The 23,309-nt window shown below is 43.4% G+C and overlaps 1 protein-coding gene and 1 long non-coding RNA gene across 3 annotated transcripts in view; one reads left to right on the forward strand and one right to left on the reverse strand.

Annotated features, from left to right (window-relative positions):
* FCHO2 (FCH and mu domain containing endocytic adaptor 2) overlaps window positions 1-23,309 on the reverse strand; it is a 242,751-nt gene that overhangs the window by 60,343 nt on the left and 159,099 nt on the right. For both annotated transcript variants that reach the window (XM_074952749.1, XM_074952748.1), the window contains exon 12: window positions 1,761-1,820. In XM_074952749.1, coding sequence (XP_074808850.1) covers window positions 1,761-1,820 — 60 coding nt within the window. The remainder of the gene's footprint in view (window positions 1-1,760; window positions 1,821-23,309) is intronic.
* Window positions 462-18,150, forward strand: LOC141987424 (uncharacterized). The gene is made up of 3 exons (XR_012639526.1): window positions 462-1,154; window positions 16,356-16,433; window positions 18,061-18,150. It is a non-coding gene; the product is annotated as an uncharacterized LOC141987424 (long non-coding RNA).

The following is a 23,309-nucleotide window of genomic DNA, read 5'->3' on the forward strand; positions in this document are numbered from 1 at the left end:
CGAGAGAATGATCTTATGTACAACAAGAAGGCTCTTCTCTTGTTCAACCAGCTATAAAAATATAAAGCCTACTTCTCTCAGATCTAGAAACTGCAAGCCATTCCAGTAGCAAATTACAGGCAAAATTAGAAGATCACCATGGTTCTGTCATTGCATTCCATGCAGAGCATGGGCAAGGCACATCTATCTTCGGTCTATGCAGCACAATAACATTAACTGATTCTATCCAAGCTGCAACCAATCTGAAGCCAGGAACTTAAGTCATCCAAATGTTTTGTGGATGTTCTTCTGGTGAGTGAGCTTAATGAACAGCTTTCAAATGAACAACTGGCTTTGTATAATGCCACTTCAATCCTTTGATCTGAAATAGCCAAAATGAAAGCCTCAGAATATTAGCCAAAGCTAGATGATTGTTGTTTACAGATGTCAGCTACTTTTGTGCCCCATCTGATGCAGGAGTTTGTCTTTTGGTTGATGGATAAAGAAGTATATAATTCAGCCTGCAAAGAGTATCATCTTTTAGAAGACATTAAAAGAAAGTGCTACTCAGTTGTGGAGTGCATACTATTTAACAGTTCCAAATTTATCATACTACCACATGTAAACCTTACTGCACAACTACATCATGAGTTTGGATCTTGTAATGAAACTGACATACTACATCTTCATGATTCTGCATCCATTCTGATGAGCTGAGGCAATTCATCATTAGTGCTCCAAAAACTGAAGTAGAAAGACTCCAGGGAGGTGTTCATTCCAAATGGAATAGTACCACTTCGTACTAGTGGAAATCTCATTCATGAAGGAGATGGTAATAGAAACATCAAAGTAGAGACCAGTGAAAGAAAGAATATCTTCCAATTAATGGCTAGAATAGTATTTCAGGAACAGTCTGCAGATAATCTAGCATCACAAGAAATATCACTGAAGCTTGGGAAATAAAAGTTACTTACTCACCCTGGGCAATCAGAGTCTCTTATGCAGTGTACAGAATTTGAAAAACCTAAAACGTCCAGATCCAACTTGCCATGAAAAGTTGAGAAAATCAACTGCACTCAAGGCAGGACTACATAACAACTAAATCATTCCTGACAGGTGTTTATCTAACCTGTTCTTAAAAACCTTCAATGACTGTGATTCCACAAACTCCTTAGGTAATACGTTATAGCGCTTAACTACCCTGAGCGGTCCTTACTCTTGGGGGAATTCTTCACCTCTGCATGCGGGCAGAATTCATGTCACCTGTAGATTTCTTTGCTTCCCCATAGAAAAATGTCTTCTGACAGGGAAGCAAAGGGAAGCCGCAAGAGCAGTTATGCACCCCTCACCAGCAGTGTGGGTACATCGCTTTGGGTGCCCGGCGCAGCTAGTGAAGTAAATCACTGTGGGGGGCTGTGGCTCCTACTCTGTGCTGGGCTCAGCTGCTAGTCCGGGGCTGAGTCAGACCCACCCTCAGGAACCTCGCCTGGCTGCAGGAAGCTCTATCCCCCCTCTTCCTGTCCCCATCACTCCTCAGCTGCGGTAGGAGGGGTCACTGTACAGGGAGCTGCTCTCCCGTCCGCCCAAACCCCTGCATCCGGACTCCCCTCATAAGCAGACCCCCCCCACCAAGCCCCATCCCCCTGCACCCAGAACATCCACCCCACCCAAGCCTCATCCCCTGCATCTGGAGCCCTCCCTGCACCAAGACCCCTCTGCCAAGCCCTGCCCCCAGACCTCCCATGACAATCCCACCCCAACATATTTGCAATAGATAAAAGGATATTCTGGCTTGCTTCTGGTTTAATACTGTATCCTTCATCATCTACGTCAGGAATGTTCTAAAAAGAAAAAAAAAGAAAATTTATGGCACTGATAACCTCTTCTATCCCTCTGAAATGTACAATCACAATAATGTATTTTTACTTGAAACTGTTGTACTTAGGAATTTAGACTTGTTTGACACTGTGGCCAGATTAAAATTACAGTATGACAGTTTGTGAAAGTGACAGTTACCCATTATTATTAGGCAATTATTTCAAGTTACGATCCATGGCTCAGAAATTCTCTCACAGTTCAGATTTCACATTTCAAATAAGTGCTAATGGGTCTGGAGTTATCTGTGTAACTTTAACAAAATGCACTGTATACAGATTGATTTTATTTGCCTGCAGTTTTAAGTCTAAAGCACTTATTCTCCTAGCCCCATAGTTTTCAAATCTCTTCCCAATTTCTACTTCTATTATTTCAGCTACATTATTGCAGGCTTTGAGTTTGCAGGATCTCACACTCCAATTAGTACACAGACTGGTCAAAATCTGGTGCATGATGTAATTTCTTTTTCCATAGGTAGCAATCCTGTATCATTACTTTAACAAAAGATTTTACCCTCATTAGTTTTAAAATATATGAATAAGATTTTTAAAAATGGGAAGCGCACATCAGGCTCCTGCATCCCTATTTAGGTACCAACATAAAAGTTTTCTGATTTTCAAAAATACTGACCACCTAGCAGTTCCCAATGATTTAAGGTGAAATTGATGGGTTTTCATCACTTTCGAAAATCAGGATACTTATGCAGGCATTTAAATATGGACTAAAAAGAACACTTTAAGCATCTATTTTTAAAAATTTTAGCCATACAGTTTTAACTTTGTAAAATTATACTCAAAGAGAGCCTCCTAATCCAAGGAGGGGAGAAGAGCAGAAAGTTCCTTTAAGTCCACTAGTGACCCCAACATGCAGATTTAATTTGTGTGTGAAGTGTTTAGACATTATACTGATAGGCATTGTAGAAAACTGCAAGACAGGGAGATCTCCAAAATGTAGAAATCTGCCCTCTTATAAATCCCTTATCAAAAAAGAACAGTAGTCTAGGATTAGGATGCTAAATTGTTTCTTTTAACAAGTTGATTGGTTATACGTTTGCTGAAATACAGACACTCGCGAAGAAAAGAGCATGAAACAAGAAAGTAGTTTATATATGACTTTGACTAAACAGGCATTAAAAGCTTGCTCCAAAAATTTTGAGGCAGGACTTAGACATTTTTTCCTCATCCTGAATCTTTTAAACTATTGATCCAAGACATATACAGGAAATTTTGTGATGGCACAAAAGGAAGTGAATGTAATGGTCTGTTACAGACAACCATAGGGAAAAAAGTTATTTTCTAAATCAATTTTTCTATTTTCCCTCCCCCTCCCCTTTCTATTTAAAAGGGCAGGGGGTGAGAAACAGTTGGGGGGTGGGAGGAGAGAAGGATGGAGAATTAGTGGACTAGAATCTTCCAATAAAATTTATTTTTAAGAAAAATCCAGAAACAAGAAAAACAGACTCCAGAATTCTTTCATAACCCATTTAAAGGCTGTTAGTGAAGTCTGTCAGTTAAGCGTGCAAAGCAGCAAGAAGTCAGGCCAGGAAATCTGACATAGGGCCTCTAAGAATACTTGCTACTTTCTTGGCAAAAAGCATGAGAAAGGATAATGCAGAGCAGCTGAAAACTCACTGCTGTAAAAGTCATTTTTGAAAAAAATTCAATCTGGGGAAATTGTCAAAGGGAGGGTCTGGACAGCAAGACAGTATTTCTTTGTATGGTTTAATATTGGTATAGTGTTTATATTGTATTATGTATTTCAGTAGTTTTCAATGTCATTCATAGAATTTCTTCAATTTAAATTGATTGTTTGGTGGCTCTTACTAGTTATTTACATCTTGTTTATCAATGTTTTCATGGTATGACCACTATATCCTACCCCCAGTCATTTATAGGATTTTCTGGGTTTTCTTTTGGGCTCTCTTATTCTCCAGTAGCTACCTCTGCCATGTTTATATCAGAAAACTGAACCAATCCTGACTGAACTAGTGAGATGATCATTATAACCATAGCAGCAATGCTTGCTTGTTCTCTGCACCACTGCAGATTTGCCCCATTGTCCACATTAGAGCTGTTGGAAACAATTTCAGTTGCAGCACCCTCTTTATACTTTTCCCACAGTTCAGAGCAAACTTCCTAGAAGCACTGGATTCTGAGAAATTTCAAAAGGCTGCAGCTGCCTTATGGGTCAGCAGTAGGATGACTATCTGAACCATTTTCATACTAAAACTATATCTGAACCAGTACAGGCTGAAAGAGTTTAGACTAAACTTATTTAGATGTGTAGAAATTAACTCTACTTCAAACAGTATCTGGGATGCACATAAACTGAAGCACTTGTGTATGGATACACTGTACTTTACAAGTGGGCTTTGGGGACCATATAGTTCTTAGAATGTACAAATGTGTCTATTGTAGACATGTCTTAGTCATCTTTCTGGGGTCTTTTAGTGAATTCGCTTTAATTTGTTCAACTTTCTGTGCAGAACCACGTATATTTCATTTGAGAGTGCTGCAGCATTTCTGGTTAGAGATCATTCCATGTACTACCCACATTTATTTTAAGTTGTCTGTCACCTGGTTCTCTAACAAAGGAGAATAAAAGCATCACTACGAAATATTCCTGCAAGATACATAATTTCATTTCAGATGTGAATATCTTGACTATAATAAGGAACTTTAGACCTACCTACGAATACATACACAGTCAAAATTGTCCAATTCCCAGATCTAAATAAGGAGTATCGAAACTGTTGACAGATTGTGCATGTGTGCGCCAAGCATCCTCATGCCTGCACTTGAAAATATGAATCTTTCTAACCCTAGAGATAGTTTTGTTTTCAGCAGTTAACTTAAGAAGGAGCTTCTTGTATTGCATTATTTACCATGGAAATGGAACAGTAGATGCAAGATTTGCCAAGTGAACATAGACAAATCAAATGGAAAAAGCCCTGTTACTTTAAAGTTTCCAAGAGGCTAATAATGTGGAATAAAATGCAAAAGTAGAGAAAAATATTTAACAGCACCTCTCTAATGTTTAATTTCAATACATGGATCCTGGGTTACCAAGAAATCAGAGGCTGATTTTAAGAAGTTATTTAGCTTTTCTAATTTTACTTTTCAATAAATAATATTTTTGTCCCAAAAGATGAGTATAAGTTTACCTTGTTTACTTTTTCCTCAAAGGACCAACATAGCTTCAGTGGTCATCTTAAAAATATTTATTTGCCAATAGTTACCACACATTCAGAGATACTACAGTTTTTTCCTATACTTAAAATAGGAAATAATTTAGTAAATATGCAGCATCTGGTGGTAAATGTTTAAATTTTAATGGTAACCAGTATATTAAAATGTTACTTTTAATTTAGCCTCACCTTTTACAATTTTATTTTGATTGACAGAGCCTCATCTCATAGCAATCAAGGCATGGATTGAAAGAAGCCTAGGCATAAGTAGTCAACACTTTTTCTCTACTGCCCCCGCCCTCCAAAAAAAAAAAAAAGTTGAGAGGGGCAAAATAGATTGAGGAAAGTTTCAGAACTAAAAGGATGTAGTAATGGTCATTTAATTGCCTAAATTTGCTACCAGTTACCATTTCCCTTAAGTCTGGAACATTGAATCAGTTACTACAATAAGAATTCTTGTGTAAATATTAAACATAGTTTTTGATACTGCCAATAAAACCAAGAGAAATTTTTTTACATCCACAAAAGAGAAGCAGCAGATCAAAAATCTGTACATGTCAAACTTTTATTTCAAAAGACTTAAAACACGGAGAAAATTGTCATATGAATGTTTTGCATTGCTGCCCATCACACAATATAATGAAATTCAAAAACATTTTCCATATATGATAATGTATCATATAAAGTGTTTGTCACAAACTTTATAAAAGTTTTTAAAACTAATGGGTTTCAGAGTAGCAGCCGTGTTAGTCTGTATTCGCAAAAAGAAAAGGAGTACTTGTGGCACCTTAGAGACTAACAAATTTATTAGAGCATAAGCTTTCGTGGGCTACAGCTCACTTCATCGGATGAATTCAGTGGAAAATAGAGTGGGGAGATTTATATACATAGAGAACATGAAACAATGGGTGTTACCATACACACTGTAACAAGAGTGATCACTTAAGGTGAGCTATTACCAGCAGGAGAGCGGGGAGGGGGGGAACAACCTTTTGTAGTGATAATCAAGGTGGGCCATTTCCAGCAGTTGACAAGAACGTCTGAGGAACAGTGGGGGGTGGTGGTGGAGAATAAACAAGGGGAAATAGTTTTACTTTGTGTAATGACCCATCCACTCCCAGTCTCTATTCAGGCCTAAGTTAATTGTATCCAGTTTGCAAATTAATTCCAATTCAGCAGTTTGTTTTTGAAGTTTTTTTTGTTGAAGAATTGCAACTTTTAGGTCTGTAATCAAGTGACCAAAGAGATTGAAGTGTTCTCTGACTGGTTTTTGAATGTTATAACTCTTGATGTCTGATTTGTGTCCATTTATTCTTTTACGTAGAGACTGTCCAGTTTGACCAATGTACATGGCAGAGGGGCATTGCTGGCGCATGATGGCATATATCACATTGGTAGATGTGCAGGTGAACGAGCCTCTGATAGTGTGGCTGATGTGATTAGGCCCTATGATGGTGTCCCCTGAATAGATATGTGGACACAGTTGGCAACGGGCTTTGTTGCAAGGATAGGTTCCTGGGTTAGTGGTTCTGTTGTGTGGTTGCTGGTGAGTATTTGCTTCAGGTTGGGGGGCTGTCTGTAGGCAAGAACTAGCCTGTCTCCCAAGATCTGCGAGAGTGATGGGTCATCCTTCAGGATAGGTTGTAGATCTTTGATGATGCGTTGGAGAGGTTTTAGTTTGGGGCTGAAGGTGATGGCTAGTGGCGTTCTGTTATTTTCTTTGTTGGGCCTGTCCTGTAGTAGGTGACTTCTGGGTACTCTTCTGGCTCTGTCAATCAGCAGGTGGGTATTGTAGTTGTAAGAATGCTTGATAGAGATCTTGTAGGTATTTCCCCTTGTTTATTCCCCCCCCTCCCCACCGTTCCTCAGACGTTCTCTTGGCAACTGTTGGAAATGGCCCACCTTGATTATCACTACAAAAGGTTTCCCCACCCCCGCTCTCCTGCTGGTAATAGCTCACCTTAAGTGATCACTCTCGTTACAGTGTGTATGGTAACACCCATTGTTTCATGTTCGCTATGTATATAAATCTCCCCACTGTATTTTCCACTGAATGCATCCAATGAAGTGAGCTGTGGCTCTCAAAAGCTTATGCTCAAATAAATTTGTTAGTCTCTAAGGTGCCTCAAGTACTCCTTTTCTTTTTGCAAATACAGACTAACACGGCTGCTACTCTGAAACTTTGTGAAGTGTTCACCCACAGGTGATAGGGTGTTTTTGTCTTTTATCATTTTCCTGTGTGAGTTCATTTGAGAGCACAGTGATTGTCTGGTTTCACCCACATAATTGTTATTGGGGCATTTAGGGCATGGTATGAGGTATACCACGTATTGTGTTATGCATGTGTAGGATGCATGGATCTTGAAAGGTGTGTTGATCATTGTAGGAGTGGAGCTATGTCTGCAGGTTTGTATCTATTGTTCTAGCAGGGTCTGGTGCAGCTTTGAGTTGATATGTCCTGGTCTGTGGGGGCCTTGTGTCTGATGATGAATTTGCAGAGGTTGGGAGGTTGTTTGAAAGCCAAATGTGAGGGTTCAGGAAAGATTTCTCTCTCAGACCTGAAGAAGAGCTCTGTGTGGCTCAAAAGCTTGTCTCTTTCACCAACAGAAGTTGGTCCAATAAAAGATATTACCTCACTCACCTTGTCTTTCTAATATCCTGGGACCGACATGGCTATAACTACTCTTCAATAAGGGTCAGGAACTGGGAAACAGCCACAGGGCCTTCAGAGGGAAACCCTTGGCTGCTCAGTTCCCAGAAAGCAACTGGGAAAGAAGAGGAAAAAGCCAGAATGAGACCTGCCTTGGGTGCTACTGAGGCAGCTGCCCCTCCAATTGACTAACTGCAAGCCAGCTGACCCTTTCATATGGCTATAAAACCTGGTCAGGTGGAGACAGAGTTGAAAGGAAAGGTGTTCCCATCACTTATGAGTAAGGCTACGTTTCAGTCACGGGTATTTTTAATGAAAGTCATGGACAGGTCATGGACAGTAAACGAAAATTCACAGCCCATGATCATGACAGGTGCCGGGGGGGGGAGGCAGCGGCGCATGGCCCGGGACCCCTGCTGGTGCTGGGGAGTGGTTGGCGGGGCTGGCAGGCTTCCTAACTGGCTCCAAGCCTCCTCAGAAGCGACAACATCCCCCTCCCTCAGCTCTCGGATGGAGGTGTGGCCAGGCAGCTCTGTGCACTGCCTCCACCCCAAGCGCTGGCACCATGGCCAATGGGAGCTGCGAGGGCGCTGCCTGCAGGCGGAGGTGCCACCACCTAGGAGCCGAGGAATGTTGCCACTTCTGGGGCGCCCCCTCCGAGGTAAGCGCCGCCCAAAGCGCTCACCCCCTCCTGCACTTGCAGAGGCCGGTGCAGCTGTCCCAGGGGCTACCTGAGCTCAGGCAGCCTCTGGGCCAGCCACATGGCAGCTACAGAAGTCACAGAGGTCCCAGAAAGTCACGGAATACATGATTTCTGTGACCTCCATGACAAACTTGCAGCCTTACTTATGAGACTATAATCTGATAAAAGCATTAGAATTTTATCATCTCTGAAAGAAGCCTTCCTTGACAATATCCACAAATATCTGCTGACAGTGTTACTAGTACACTAATACATTTTATTCATGGACAAAACAGATAGTCTTAAGAACTCTTAGAAAATCTGCATGAGGGCTGTATACCCAATTTGAGGATGGCAACTGCCTGGGCTTGAAGACATTCTTGCTTACCTCTCTTCCGAGTCACTAATAGAATGGAGAGAGAGTACGAGGTGACAATATTAGAGGCCATAATCTGAAAACAAGCTCAGGAGGTAGAACCTTCTTGTACTGACAGCATATTTAAATTTCTACTTAATTTCCTATGTATTGTCTTACAATACTTTTGTTCAGAGCTTCTCAAATTGTGCTCCACAGACAGGTGACTGGTCACATTACTGGCATCTCATTTTCACCTGCTAAACTGCATTAAAAGACAGTTTAAAATACATTAAATACTTTTGCGGCTACAGCTGCCACAGGGAGGGTTATGTCATTGCAAATGGGAGGGAGGCAGTCCATGGGATTCTCTCTCTATTAAGAGATCTCACTATGAAAAATCTGAAAAGTTCTCGGCTCTAGTTCATTCTTAATCTTTTTGAGACACTTTATGAAAGGAATCATAGAATCATAGAATATCAGGGTTGGAAGGGACCTCAGGAGGTCATCTAGTCCAACCCCCTGCTCAAAGCAGGACCAATCCCCAATTAAATCATCCCAGCCAGGGCTTTGTCAAGCCTGACCTTAAAAACTTCTAAGGAAGGAGATTCTACCACCTCCCTAGGTAACGCATTCCAGTGTTTCACCACCCTCCTAGTGAAAAAGTTTTTCCTAATATCCAACCTAAACCTCCCCCACTGCAACTTGAGACCATTACTCCTTGTCCTGTCATCTTCTACCACTGAGAATAGTCTAGAACCATCCTCTTTGGAACCACCTCTCAGGTAGTTGAAAGCAGCTATCAAATCCCCCCTCATTCTTCTCTTCTGCAGACTAAACAATCCCAGTTCCCTCAGCCTCTCCTCATAAGTCATGTGTTCCAGACCCCTAATCATTTTTGTTGCCCTTCGCTGGACTCTCTCCAATTTATCCACATCCTCCTTGTAGTGTGGGGCCCAAAACTGGACACAGTACTCCAGATGAGGCCTCACCAATGTCGAATAGAGGGGATGTTGAATGATGTTAAAGAGTCTTCATGGACACCTGAATGTAGGGCTACATAAGTAACTGAAAAGAGCTCTGCATATCTTTCCGTATGGATGGTGTCTTTGGCAAAGAAAGCTGACTGGGCTCTCCAAATCAGACCAGCAGAACTTTCACAGACAGTTCTGAAGGGATCCTGCATTTCTCCTGGATATCGCAGATTATGGAATATCTAACTAGTCTTAAGGACAGTACAAGTAGTTTCATTAGCTCTCTGCAGCAGTGACAAAGAAACTGAGGTGGGTCAAACTTCCTTACACAGATGTGGGTGATGACATCATCTTAGCCCAGGTCTACACTACGAGTTTAGGTCGAATTTAGCAGCGTTAGATTGATTTAACCCTGCACCTGTCCACACGATGAAGCCATTTTTGTTGACTTAAAGGGCTCTTAAAATTGATTTCTGTACTCCTCCCTGACGAGGGGATTAGCGCTAAAATCGACACGGCCAGATCGAATTTGGGGGTAGGATGGACGCAATTCGATGGTATTGGCCTCCGGGAGCTATCCCAGAGTGCTCCATTGTGACTGCTCTGGACAGCACTTGACTCAGATACTTTGGCCAGGAAGACAGGAAAAGCCCTGTGAACTTTTGTATTTCATTTCCTGTTTGGCCAGCGTGGCAAGCTGATCAGCACAGGTGATCATGCAGAGTTCATCAGCACAGGTGACCACGGAATCTCAGAATCACAAAAGAGATACAGCATGGACCGAACGGGAGGTACTGGATCTGACTGCCGTATGGAGAGACGAATCCATGCTATCAGAAGTCCGTTCCAAAAGACGAAATGCCAAAATATTTGAAAAAAAATCTCCAAGGGCATGAAGGACAGAGGCTACAACAGGGACCCACAGCAGTGCCGCGTGAAACTTAAGGAGCTCAGGCAAGCCTCCAAAAAAACAAAGAGGCAAACGGCCGCTCCGGGTCAGACCCTGAGACATGCCACTTCTACGATGAGCTGCATGCAATTCTAGGGGGTGCCCCTACAACTACCCCACCCCTGTACATGGACTCCTGCAAGGGAGTCACACGCAACAGGGATGAGGATTTTGGGGACAATGAAGATGAGGAGGAGAAGGAGGAGGAGGTTGAAGATAGCGTACAGCAGGCAAGTGGAGAAACCGTTCTCCCCGTCAGCCAGGAACTGTTTATCACGCTGGAGACAATACCCTCCCAACCCGGGCTCCCGGACCTTGGAGGAGGAGAAGGGACCGCTGGTGAGTGTACCTTTGTAAATATAATACCTGGTTTAAAAGCAAGCGGGTTTAATGATTAATTTGCCCTGAAGACTGGGGATGCATTCGCGGCCAGTACAGCTACTGGAAAAGTCTTAACAAGTCTTCAGGGCAAATTAATCATTAAACCCGCTTGCTTTTAAACCAGGTATTATATTTATAAAGGTATACTCACCAGAGGTGCCTTCTCCTCCTCCAAGGTCCGGGAGCCAGGGTTGGGAGGGTATTGTCTCCAGGGTGATAAACAGTTCCTGGCTGTCGGGGAGAACGGTTTCTCCGCTTGCCTGCTGTGCGCTATCTTCCTCGTCCCCAAAATCCTCATCCCTGTTGCGTGAGACTCCCTTGCAGGAGTCCATGTACAGGGGTGGGGTAGTTGTAGGGGCACCCCGTAGATTTGCATGCAGCTCATCGTAGAAGCGGCATGTCTTGGGGTCTGACCCGGAGTGGCTGTTTGCCTCTATTTTTTTGGTAGGCTTGCCTGAGCTCCTTAAGTTTCATGCGGCACTGCTGTGGGTCCCTGTTGTAGCCACTGTCCTTCATGCCCTTGGAGATTTTTTCAAATAGTTTGGCATTTCGTCTTTTAGAACGGAGTTCTGATAGCATGGATTCATCTCCCCATATGGCAGTCAGATCCAATACCTCCCGTTCGGTCCATGCTGTATCTCTTTTGTGATTCTGAGATTCCGTGGTCACCTGTGCTGATAAACTCTGCATGATCACCTGTGCTGATCAGCTTGCCACGTTGGCCAAACAGGAAATGAAATACAAAAGTTCACAGGGCTTTTCCTGTCTACCTGGCCAATGCATCTGAGTTGAGAGTGCTGTCCAAGCGGTCACAATGGAGCACTCTGGGATAGCACCTGGAGGCCAATACCGTCGAATTGCATCCACGCTACCCCCAAATTCGACCTGGCCATGTTGATTTTAGTGCTACTCCCCTTGTTGGGGAGGAGTACAGAAATCGATTTTAAGAGCCCTTTAAGTCGACAAAAATGGCTTCATCGTGTGGACGGGTGCAGGGTTAAATCGATCTAACGCTGCTAAATTCGACCTAAACTCGTACTGTAGACCAGGGTGACAACACTACTGCACCCCCACAGTGGGGCACTGTTTTTCTATAAGTTCTTCAGTTCAATGCAAAGGCATTGAATCCCATTAGTGGGAATGCAGAGGGACCCTTGAAGAATAACTGCCAAATCTGTTCAGAAGTTAGTGCCCTTGGGAGCCTGTTTGGATCAGATTGCTTACTACCATGTATGGCCTATGGCAGGAGTGGGTGAACGATGGCCCGGGGCTTCATCCGGCCCGTCAGACGTTTTAATACAGCCCTCAAGCTCCTGCCGGGGAGCAGGGTCGGGGGCTTGCCCCACTCCGGCACTCCAGCCGGGGAGCGGGGTTGGGGGCTTGCTGTGGCTCCCGGAAGCAGTGGCATGTCACCCCTCTGACTCCTACGTGTAGGGGCATCCAGGAGGCTCTGCACGCAGCTCCCATTGGCTGGGAACTGCGGCCAATTGGAGCTGCAGGGGAGGCTCCTGAGGACAGGGCAGCGGCTCAGAGCCACCTGGCCGCACCTCCGCGTGGGAGCCAGAGGGGGACATGCTGTTGCTTCCGGGAGCTGCTTGAGGTAAGCGCTGCCTGCAGGTGAGCCTGCACCCCTGACCATCTTCTGCACCCCACCCCCTACCCCAGCCCTGATCCCCCTCAGGCCCTCCGAACCCCTCGGTCCCAGCCTGGAGCAACCTCCTGCACCTCCAACCCCCCCAATCCCAGCCCCACCCCAGAGCCTGCACCCTCAGCTGGAGCCCTTGCCCCTTCCTGCACCCCAATCACCAATTTCGTGAGCGTTCATGGCCCACCATAAAATTTCCATACCCAGATGTGGCACTCAGGCCAAAAAGTTTGCCCAACCCTGGCCTATGGGGTTTTCTCTACCCTTTTGGTGGTCAGGAAAATATTTTTATCCTCCTTCTCTACAAGGAACAGAATGAAACTTTTTTGCTTGAATAGAAGTTCATTAGAACCGAAACCAAAAAATTTCTATATCAGTAGCAACAACTTCAACTGCACCCTGAAAAGATTAAGAAACCTGTGAATTCTTTAGAGTACTGGTGTAATATGCTCCCTCCTGTAACGCATTTAAAGAAGCAGACAGATTCATGCTTCAGCATGTTCACTTTTGACATATTAGTGGGTCCAGGACCAGCAATATGTCAGGTCTGTGTCATGATCATTTTACATACTAGTCTTAATTTTCAAAAATGAAATCCAAAATTGTATTTTCAGCTTTTTCTTACTATACTCCTCATGTATATATCACTGCCTGCATGTATGTCATACTAAGAAAAAAAAGATTTTCCTCTGTACGCATCTCAAGGCACAACAGTTCTCAATTAAAAATGAGTGCATTTACACCTTGCTCTAATTTCCTGCTGAAGAGAGTTTTTCCACTAAACAATTCTGTTTTTAATACCATATAACACATTGACGGTTTATAGATAATACCTTAAATCAATCTTTTCTCAAATTTGGTATTCTATCTTGAAGCTCTAACTTTAACATTCAGAATATTTAGATCCAATTTCTCTTTTTTGAAAACTTTCAGAACTATGTGATTTTAAAAACTGGAGAAGGGGAGCTTCACACGGTCCAGTACCTTATATCAGCTTGTTCAAATCACAAGGTTCTTAGCTATGCTTGACCTCAAGCTGACCTAGTTTATGTGCCAAAAAAAGTACTAATGAAGCTTGACAACAAAGTAAACAGAACAAAAACAAATAGCCAAAGGCTGTGTACATGCCCATATAATAATACAACCAAACTGACTCCTGAAACTAATTACAACGGTAAGCTATTTCCCAATATTTCAGGATCTTTCATGGTTAAAGTAGATTAAAATGAAACACACATCTTTATAAACACAATAAACATTTACTTTTATTTGAATTTTGGCCAGATCCAATATAAAAATAACCCAAAAATCCACGCAGTAGCCAGGGATAATGGGGAAAAAAAATGTCAATAACCGGTAATTTTGCCTTCTTTATTAGCATACAATTGTGAAAACTCATCTTGGAGAAGTGATTATTAAATTGTTTCTAATGTACTGAATGCTTGCAAGCAACCTGTTAAGACACAAAATTAGTGGGTAAATTCTTTTAGAATTTCATCTAAAAATCTATGTATTACTTTGTATCTCAGATCTGATTTTGCAAAAACTCTTGCAACTATGATTTATCAACAATGTTACTTTAGCATCTATACACCGTGATGTACTGAGTTAAAAATCACTAGTAAAGTCAAGGGTAAATGCAGGTAAACAGAGTTCACCCACTTCTCATTTGGGATATATGGAGTTTAGGTTAGGTTAGTTTACCCACTTCTTTTTTTAATCACTACACCACTGCTTAAAATGTAGAAAAAGTAGATGCTCAGCAGCTAAAACTATGAGTGACCTGAAAAGCACCTTGTCTCTGCCTTCAATGCTATTCACGTAGCTGGAGTAGCATAACTTAGGTCGACTTACCTCGGTAGTGTTGACAAGGCCTTAAGTTTTGGTGTGAAGGCCTCTATTTTTACTTTATTTAGGACAAGTGAAAAAAGGCATTATGGGCCTGATCCAAAGCCAATGGAAAGATTCATTGACTTCTGTGAGCTATGATTCAGGCTCCATACCCTGGGAGGCTCTCTGGACTAATGTAGCAGATTATGACTGCAAAGTATCTAAACTACATCACAGCAACACAGTATTATACTACGCCACACATTTTTTGTATCAATGTTTCCCAGCGTCCTTGGTTATAACTCAATGCACACCTGAATTAGACAATAAGTAATTTACTTAAAATTTTCTAGGATCTACAGCTTCCATTTTTGCATTATCGAGTTCCAAACACCAGCTAGACATTAATGAATTAAAAAAACAAACAAAAAACCCCGAAAACAAAGACAGAAAAGTTAATAAACTACAACTGCAGACATAAAATCTGCTTTTCAACAATCTCTCTTGTGTTTTTCTATAGAGGTCCCTCTACTTTTACTATAAATTCCAAAGCCACAAAAACTTGACACAGAGTCAAGAAAACACCGCAACCTACTATCTATACCAGTGGTATCCAACCTTCTGAACCTGAGGGCTGGACATAAAGGACCGATAATTAGAGTTAGATACAATTTTTTAGGCAAAATCTTTTTTTTTTTTTTTTTTTACACTGAAAAATTTGGGACTCTGGTAGACAAACATTTAGCAAATTTGTGTAGATTTTGGTGAATTGTTTGAGCCTAAACGGGAAAAAAAATCAAATGTTAAAACAAACCATTAAGACAGCATCAAAATGAAATTACCTGAGATGAGGGATACCCAAGTTCCAGGCACTGCTCCAGAGTAAGGATTCAAACCTGGGTCTCCCATATCCCAGGTGAGTGCCCTAATCATTGGGCTATACCGGGAATTGGGCAGGGGACATCACCACTTCCTCTGGTGGTTCTGTGAATCTAGCTCTTCATTTCCTTGGCTTTTATTAAAAATATTCTAAATGAAATTTTTTTGATTCACTGAAATTCAGACATTTTGAATTTGGTTTGACCCAACCAACTCCACTCTCCCCCAGCCCCCGCCCCAATGGTGAACCAGAAAAATCAGTTATTTATACAGCTCTATCCATAACTAATACTTTGCAGCAGATTGTTGACCCTATTCCTCCTGGCACACGTGGGAGTGGGAAGCACACACAAATCCCATGCTGGGGATTCTCCTGGAGTATGAGCCAGCAGTGGGTATGTCAGGCTTAAGAGGGGGAGTGTCTGGAGAGGGCTGCACTCTGGCCACTTCACCTGACATATGATCCAGAGGGAACCCTCACCAGCTAGCAGAGGTTAGAATAGTCTCCAAGCTGTAGCGGGGCAAAGAATCAGCTAACCACAACTGGTTGTTGGTTCTCAGTTCTTCCTCCCTTTCTCATCCCGTGGGCTACCCTGGGTGACTGTGTAGTAGAAGTGAGGCTTCCTCTGCTAGCCATTCCTTAGGTGCAGGCAGAGCCTAATGCAAACTAAGCAAAATAGTAAACCAAGGATAAATTTAATGAAATTTTAACGTGCATGTAGTTTCTGATACATACTATAGCAGTAGTTTTAAGGCTTTTTCTATACAGTGAACCACACCTAACTAGATAGAGACTGTCTCTCTTGGAACAAATTCACCCTCCTCAGATTTCTACAGACCACACCGACCCCTCTGTCCCCCATTATTGATCATATAACACTCTTCTGGCAACAACAGGAACTGGTTATATGGAAAAGTAGCTTAAGGTAAAAATTAAATGTATTATCTTTCTTTTCACGTGATTTGTAGCTGCAAACAAAGATGATCAAGAGCACAGTCTGACCAGACAGATCTCCATGGATCAGCCTAAGAACTGCTGGAATTATGGTAGGAAATGCATTTTCCATGGTTGCCTTATTATATATTGCTTATTTTTCTTTTTCTATTCATAAATACTTATTACAGTATGGCCAAATATGAAAGTCCTAAACAAAGTGGTGTAAGTGCTACCTCTGATTTCCCACAGTTTATACACAAAGACTAGTGGATAAACTACTTCCCTTACACATCACAGGTACTGAGTTCAAATCTTGTTGGAGGTTGTATTTTTGTAAAATGTCTACATTTTTCTTCTCCATGACTGTAGTTAAGATTGTACACAGATTTCCTCCTCCCACTAACCCCAGTCCCCCAGGTTACCTACCTGTATTAGTAACTGTTGTTCTCTGAGATGTGAGTGCAGACGTGTATTCAACTCAGATGTGCATGTGTCCAGCACAGCAAAGCCAGAGAACTTTGCTCAGAAGTACCGATTTTGGCAGTGCTTGTGCCCTCTTGTACCCCCACCCAGGGCTATATGACTGATGGCAGAGCTGCCCTAACCTCCCTCAAGTTCCTTTGCACCGGAATCCAAGACTTGAGACTCCGATGCAGAGGGGATGGAGGGTTGTGGAATACATGTCTGCATCCATGTCTCGAAAGGTACACGTAGGGTAACTTTTTTCTTTGAGTTGTTGCAGATGTGTATTCCACTCAGGTGAGTCACAAGCAGTAATGGATGGAGATGGGGTCTCAGAATCTGCTTAAATAACAACTGCAGAATTGCCCTTCCAAAGTTTGCATCTGATCTAGAATAATGCATAATAGCATAATGTTTGGTAAAAGTCTGTATGGAAGACCAGGCAGCATCCCTGCAAATGTCCAATATAGAAACATCACTAAGCTATGTAGCTATGGCTACATTACGAGGCTTTTAGCAACACAGCTGTGCTTCTACAGCTGTGTCGTTAAAAGTGTAACTGCCGTTTGTCAGCAGGGCAGAGCTCTCCTGCTGACAAAAAACTTCCACCCCCCACGAGTGGCAGTGGCTTTGTCGGCTCCCCTGCCGACAAAGCGCTGTTCACACTGGCACTTTTCGTCAGTAAAACGTGTGTCATTCAGCGGTGTGGTTTTTTAACACCCCTGAACGACAAAAGTTTTGCTGATGAAGTGCCAGTGTAGACAAACCCAGAGAAATGCAACCAAAGTCGCATGGCCTCTTGTTAAATGAGCTACCAGTTTCTGGGAGTTGTGGTCTGAGCTACCCCATATGCTATCATAGTGCAGGAAGGAATCTATCAGAAATTGTGTGGAAATCACCAGATCCTTCATCTGATCTGCATAAGAAACAAAAAGTCGAGGTGGCAAGTCCTTTACAGACAGAATGCCAATGATTGTCTCACATCCAAGGAATAAATATGCTGTTCATCTGCATTTGAGTGAGGTTTAGGAAAAAATACAGGTAGGTATATTGTTTGGTTAAGGTAAAATTGTGACATCATTACTTTTGAAAAACTGAGTACATGGAGATTCCACCATTAAGGCCCACAGCTCACTAAATCTCCTTATGGAAGTTATAGCAACAAGAAAAGCTGTCTTTTGGCAAAGAAGAAACAGAGAGCAAGTGGTTAAGGACTCAAATGGAGGACCCATGAGGGCAGCCAGTACAGTATTGAGGAAGTTAATTCTTTTACAGGAAAAAAGAAGTGGACAACGTGTTATAGAAATCCAACCATCATGGAACTGGAAAATACCAACTTCTTTTGGACTGGAGGATGAAATGCTGAGATCATTGCTAAGTGGACCCTCAATTTGCTGAGTCAGAGAGTTGAGGACTTGAGATGTAACAGGTAATCCAAAATGTCTTGAATACACAGTAGCATCAGCCAAATTCCTTAAGCTAAAGAATACTTCCACTTAGCCAAACAGGAAGACCTAACAGAAGGTTTTTTACCATTAAATAGGACTTGCCGCTGCACTGCTTGCAAACATTGTTCTTCCTCCTCATGCAGCATCCATGCCATTAGGTGCAGACAGCTCAGTGCTGGATGCTGTATCAGATTATGATGTTGTGTCAGCAGGTCAGGAATGAGGGGAGGAGATCTGAGAGATTGGACAGACTGTGAAGGTCGGAGAGCCAACATTGTCTCAGCCAAGCTGGTGCAATGAGTATCAGATTGGCATGTTCCAGCTTCAGTTTGAGAATGAGTGGTATCAAGGGGAACGTATATATTAAGGCCAATTCTCAATTCAAATGGAAGGCATCAATTAATAAGCCTGTACTGAAGTCCACTTGAGAGCAAAATTGACTGCATTTCTTTTTTGTCTTTTGCTGTAAACAGGTCAACTGTCAGAATGCCCCATTCTTTCAAAAGGGACCTCAGCACACTCCTTTTCATGAACCATTCATGACTCTGGGAGAAACTCCTGCTGAGGTGATCGGACAACCAATTCTGAGCACCTAGTAAGCGTGCAGCTGTGGGAACAATATCTTACTTGATGCAAAAGTGACAAAACGTTATTGCTTCCTTATAGAGCTGGTTGGAGTGTGCTCTTCCCTGCTTGTTGGCATAATACACTGTGGTGATATTATTGGTAAGTATGTGAACCGCTGTGCCCTTGATCTGAGCCTGAAAGGCCTGGCATGCATTGTCAACCACTTGAAGCTCCAGGATGCCAATATGTAGGGAAACTGCCTGTTTTCACCACAAAGCCTGAATTTTCCATTTCACTTTACTTGCCTCTCAATTTATTGTGGCGGTATCAGTAAATATAGTACTTGTCAGAGAAGGAAGGGACTGTTCTGCCCATTACTGTAGGGACTCCAGAATCACCAGTGGCATTTGGAGAAGCTTGTCCAATGAACAACATCTCAGATGACAGACCAACTTCAACCACGATTGAAGAGGACAAAGGCACAATCTCACATGCTGGACTATATAAGTGTTTAGTAGGCCACATGGCCTACTAAACTCAGATGTACATGGACTGTAGCTGAAGTGTGAGACTGGAGGGACAGACACAGGCGACAATTTGTTTGGAAATGTTCTTGTGGGAGAAAGATCCTTAAACTCAGCGTCTAGTAGGGCCCAATGAAGTTTATTTTGTGTGTTGGAATTACTGCTGAATTTGTCTTGTTCAAAATCAATCCTAGCCAATCGAAGAGATCCAGCATGAACTGGACATGACAGAGGACTTGTTCCTCGGACTTGTTCCTCACTAGCCAGTCTTCTATGTATGGTAAGATGTGAATTCTCATCCTCCTGAGACAGGCTGCCATTACTGTCATGCATTTGGTAAATACATGTGTGGCTGATAAGAGGCAAAAGGGCAGTATTATTTAATGGTAATGTTGGCCTGCTACTACGAATCTCAGTAACTTCCTGTGGCTTGGGAAAATTGCTCCATGAAAGTAGGCATGCTGAAGATCAAAGGCTGCAAACAGTCATGGTGATCTAATGCGAGGAGAATTGTAGCTAAGGTTATCATGCAGAATCTCATATATTTGTTGAGTCCAGAATAGGTCTCATATTGGACTTGGGGAAGGTACCTCAAAAAAGGTAGCAGAGTAGAATCCCCTTCCCCAGTGCTGAAGGGGAAGTTCCTCTATGGCTCCAGAAACGCAGTCTGGATCAGCTGTAGGAGCAGTGACTTTGAGATGGGTCCCTAAAAGGGACCAGATGGGGGGGATAGACGGGAAATGGATAACATAACCTCCAATCCCAGAGTGTTTAGGACACATTTGTATGTAGTTCTTGTTTCCCAAGCACTGTAGAAGTGGGACAGTGTCTCCAAATGGAGAGGAACTGGTGTGGAAATTGACAACTGGTAAGCTGCCCTTGTTACGAGCATCAAATTGACTGCTTAGCTAAAGCTGATTGACGATGGGTGGGCTGGTTCAAATTAGAACCAAAAGGCCTTTTTCTCTGTGACTTATGGCTCTTTCTGAAGAAGTCCCGCTGTCTAGCAGCATAAGCTGACTGCTTGTAATACCACTGGGAATACTGTTGGTACTGCCGCTCTCCATAATGCCATCTCTTAATCATGGGTATAAACCCGAAATGAACATAAAGTAACTTGAGAGTCCTTAAAAGACTGTAGCGTCTCATCCATCTTTTCTGGAAACAAAAAGTAACCATTGAAATGTAGGTCCTAGCTGGACCTTGGGAGCTATGCCAGAGTCCTGTAACTATGAAGCTCTTCTCTGTTACATCTGAGGCCATAATCCTGGAGGAGACGTCTGCCACATCCAGTGCTAACTGCAATGACATCTTTCCCACTCAATGACCTTCCACCATGAAAGCCTTAAACTTTCTTGGAGGATTCTGGTAATTTTATCATATTCTGACAACAGTGCCTGCTGACTGGCAATGTGCATTTGTAAAAACAAAGTCGAATAAATTTTTCTTCCCATCAAATCCAACCATTTAGACTCTTTTCCTTTAAGCATTCTCTTAAATCTCCTGTCACAATCTCTCATTTGCAGCTGTTACAACAAGAGAGTGAGGGGCTGGATGTGAGTAGAAGTACTTGAAACCCTGCATTAGGGACATAATACATCTTATCGGTATGCTTCGCTGTGGGCAGTAAGGAAGCCAGGGCAAGCCACAAAGTCTTTGCAGGTTCCAAAAGCACTTTATTTATAGGGAAAGCTATTCTCCCTGGAGCTGACAACTGGAGAATGTCTACCAACCTATGGGTACTGCCCTGAACAAATTCTGCCTTAATGCTGTAGCCATTCGCCTTAGGAGATCTTAATATGATTGAAAGTCATCAGGCACAGGAGAAGAGGAATCTGGTATAGCTGAATCGTCTGGTGAAGATGAAGGAGGAAGCATGGCCAATGGGATTCTGCTTGCTCCTGCAATAATGGCTCAGACTGAACAACCTCCATATGCATTTCCAGTGTAGGTGGGCCAGGAGACGAGACAGCAGGAGAGTTTAGTGACCACAATAAGCCAAGGACCAAGACCTTAAAGATCAAGGGAATCTCAATAGTTCCATGAATGCCACAGAAGAAATGGATATGGCACTGATGGCCAGTAGAAACTGGGCCAAGAACCACTCTCTCTACTGAGAGAACATATTGATCCTGGTACTGATGTGCTCCCCTGAGGTATCAAAGACTTTTGAGCTCACTTCCTGGACAGAGAAGTGGAAAATGACTCTGAACTTGAATGCAAGGAACCTTCCAAATAGTCCAAAGGGAACAGAGGAGCCACCTCTGGTGGAGCCATCATATGCCCAGTATGTGGGTCGCATTGGTGCCTATGCAGGTAGAGAAGCTGGTGTCTTGAGCACTGGCAGCATCATAGAGGCAGCACTAACACCTGATACCAGAAAGGATGTTGGCATTAAAGAAGAAGCTGGTACCGAATCTGTAGCTCTGGCCTGCACTGGGACTATAGAAGCTGACACTGTCTCCGGAGAGAAACACTGAATCGGCATGGACAACGGATGTCTTGGTGCTGATATAGAAACTTATATTGTCTTTGCAGTCTGGATTTTAAGTGGTGCCAGAGATGATGCCTGCAATAGCCCATATTCTGGGGCAATCAAACCAGATGGTTCTGGGATCACAAAAGACATCACCACAGCTGATGACTCCTATAATCACAGGTGAGTCCAGCACAGAAAGGGAGAGTAAATCTCTGTCAGCTTGATAAGCCTGTGGAGTCGATATGGTTGGTGCTGAGACCAACACGGTCGATACCAGACTCAATAGCCTCCTCACAAATGGTACCAGAGTCAATGGTATGATGCTGGAATGATCTTACCTTGGTACCAGCAAGTCGATAGAAAGCCCTGCTCTATTCTGAGTACTCAAGGAAACCCAGTGCCAGTCAGCATTCCTCTTAGAAGAGGAGGAAAAATCTCCCAAAATCTTGGAGTGACTGTGGTCAGTTTTAGGAGCCTTCTTCCTTGGAGGACGAGACGAAATAACAGTCTCTTCTCCTTGAAGAGTCAGAGTTTCCTGGCAGCACAAAAGCTCTCTGAGGGGCCAGACAATCTAATCCCAGGGCTGAAGCAGGCCTCATGACTCACTCCATAAGGAGCAGCTTCAGATGTAAGTCTCTAGCCCAGGGGTTGGCAATCTTTTAGAAGTGGTGTGCCGAGTCTTCATTTATTCACTTTAATTTAAGGCTTCGTGTGCCAATACTACATTTTAACGTTTTTCAGAAGGTCTCTCTCTATAAGTCTCTATATTATATAACTAAACCATTGTTGTATGTAAACAAGGTTTTCAAAGTGTTTAAGAAGCTTCATTTAAAATTAAATTAAAATGCTGATCTTACACCACCGGCCTGCTCAGCCCACTGCCGGCCTGGGGTTCCGCTCACGTAGGCCGGCAGTGGGCTGAGCGGGGCCTGCAGCCGGGACCCGGGCTGGCAAGGGGACAGCAGCCAGAACCCCAGACTGGCAGTGGGCTGAGCGAGGCCGGCGGCCGGGACCCCAGACCAGCAGCGGGCTGAGCGGCTCAGCCCGCTGCCGGTCTGGGGTTCCGTCCGCCAGCTCCTGCCAGCCAGGGTCCCAGCTGCCGGCCCCGCTCAGCCCGCTGCCGGTCTGGGGTCCCAGCCCTGTCCACACAGAGTAGGTACCTACTTTCTCCCTGGTTCTTGCTCATTCTCTTTCTCTCTCTGCACTGAGTTGAGGGTGGGAGTGCACTGAGAACAGGGCTGGGGATGAAGGAGCAGGCTGGGAGTTGGGGTGCAGGGTCTGGCCAGGAGCTAGAATGAGAGAGGGGGCTCAGGGTTGGGACAGGAGGTTTGGGTGTGGAGCGCTTACCTGGGCAGCTCCCATTTGGTGCAAGGGGTGAAGGTGGGAACGTGGGTGTGTGTGTGTGCAGGAGCTCCCGTTTGGTGCTCAGGGTCAGGATGGGGATGTGGATGTGGGGGGTGCAGGAGTCAGGGCATGGGGGCTGGGGGTGTGTGAGGACGGTGCCGG

Source organism: Natator depressus, chromosome 5, assembly GCF_965152275.1.
Source record: "Natator depressus isolate rNatDep1 chromosome 5, rNatDep2.hap1, whole genome shotgun sequence".
Lineage (NCBI taxonomy): Eukaryota > Metazoa > Chordata > Testudines > Cheloniidae > Natator > Natator depressus.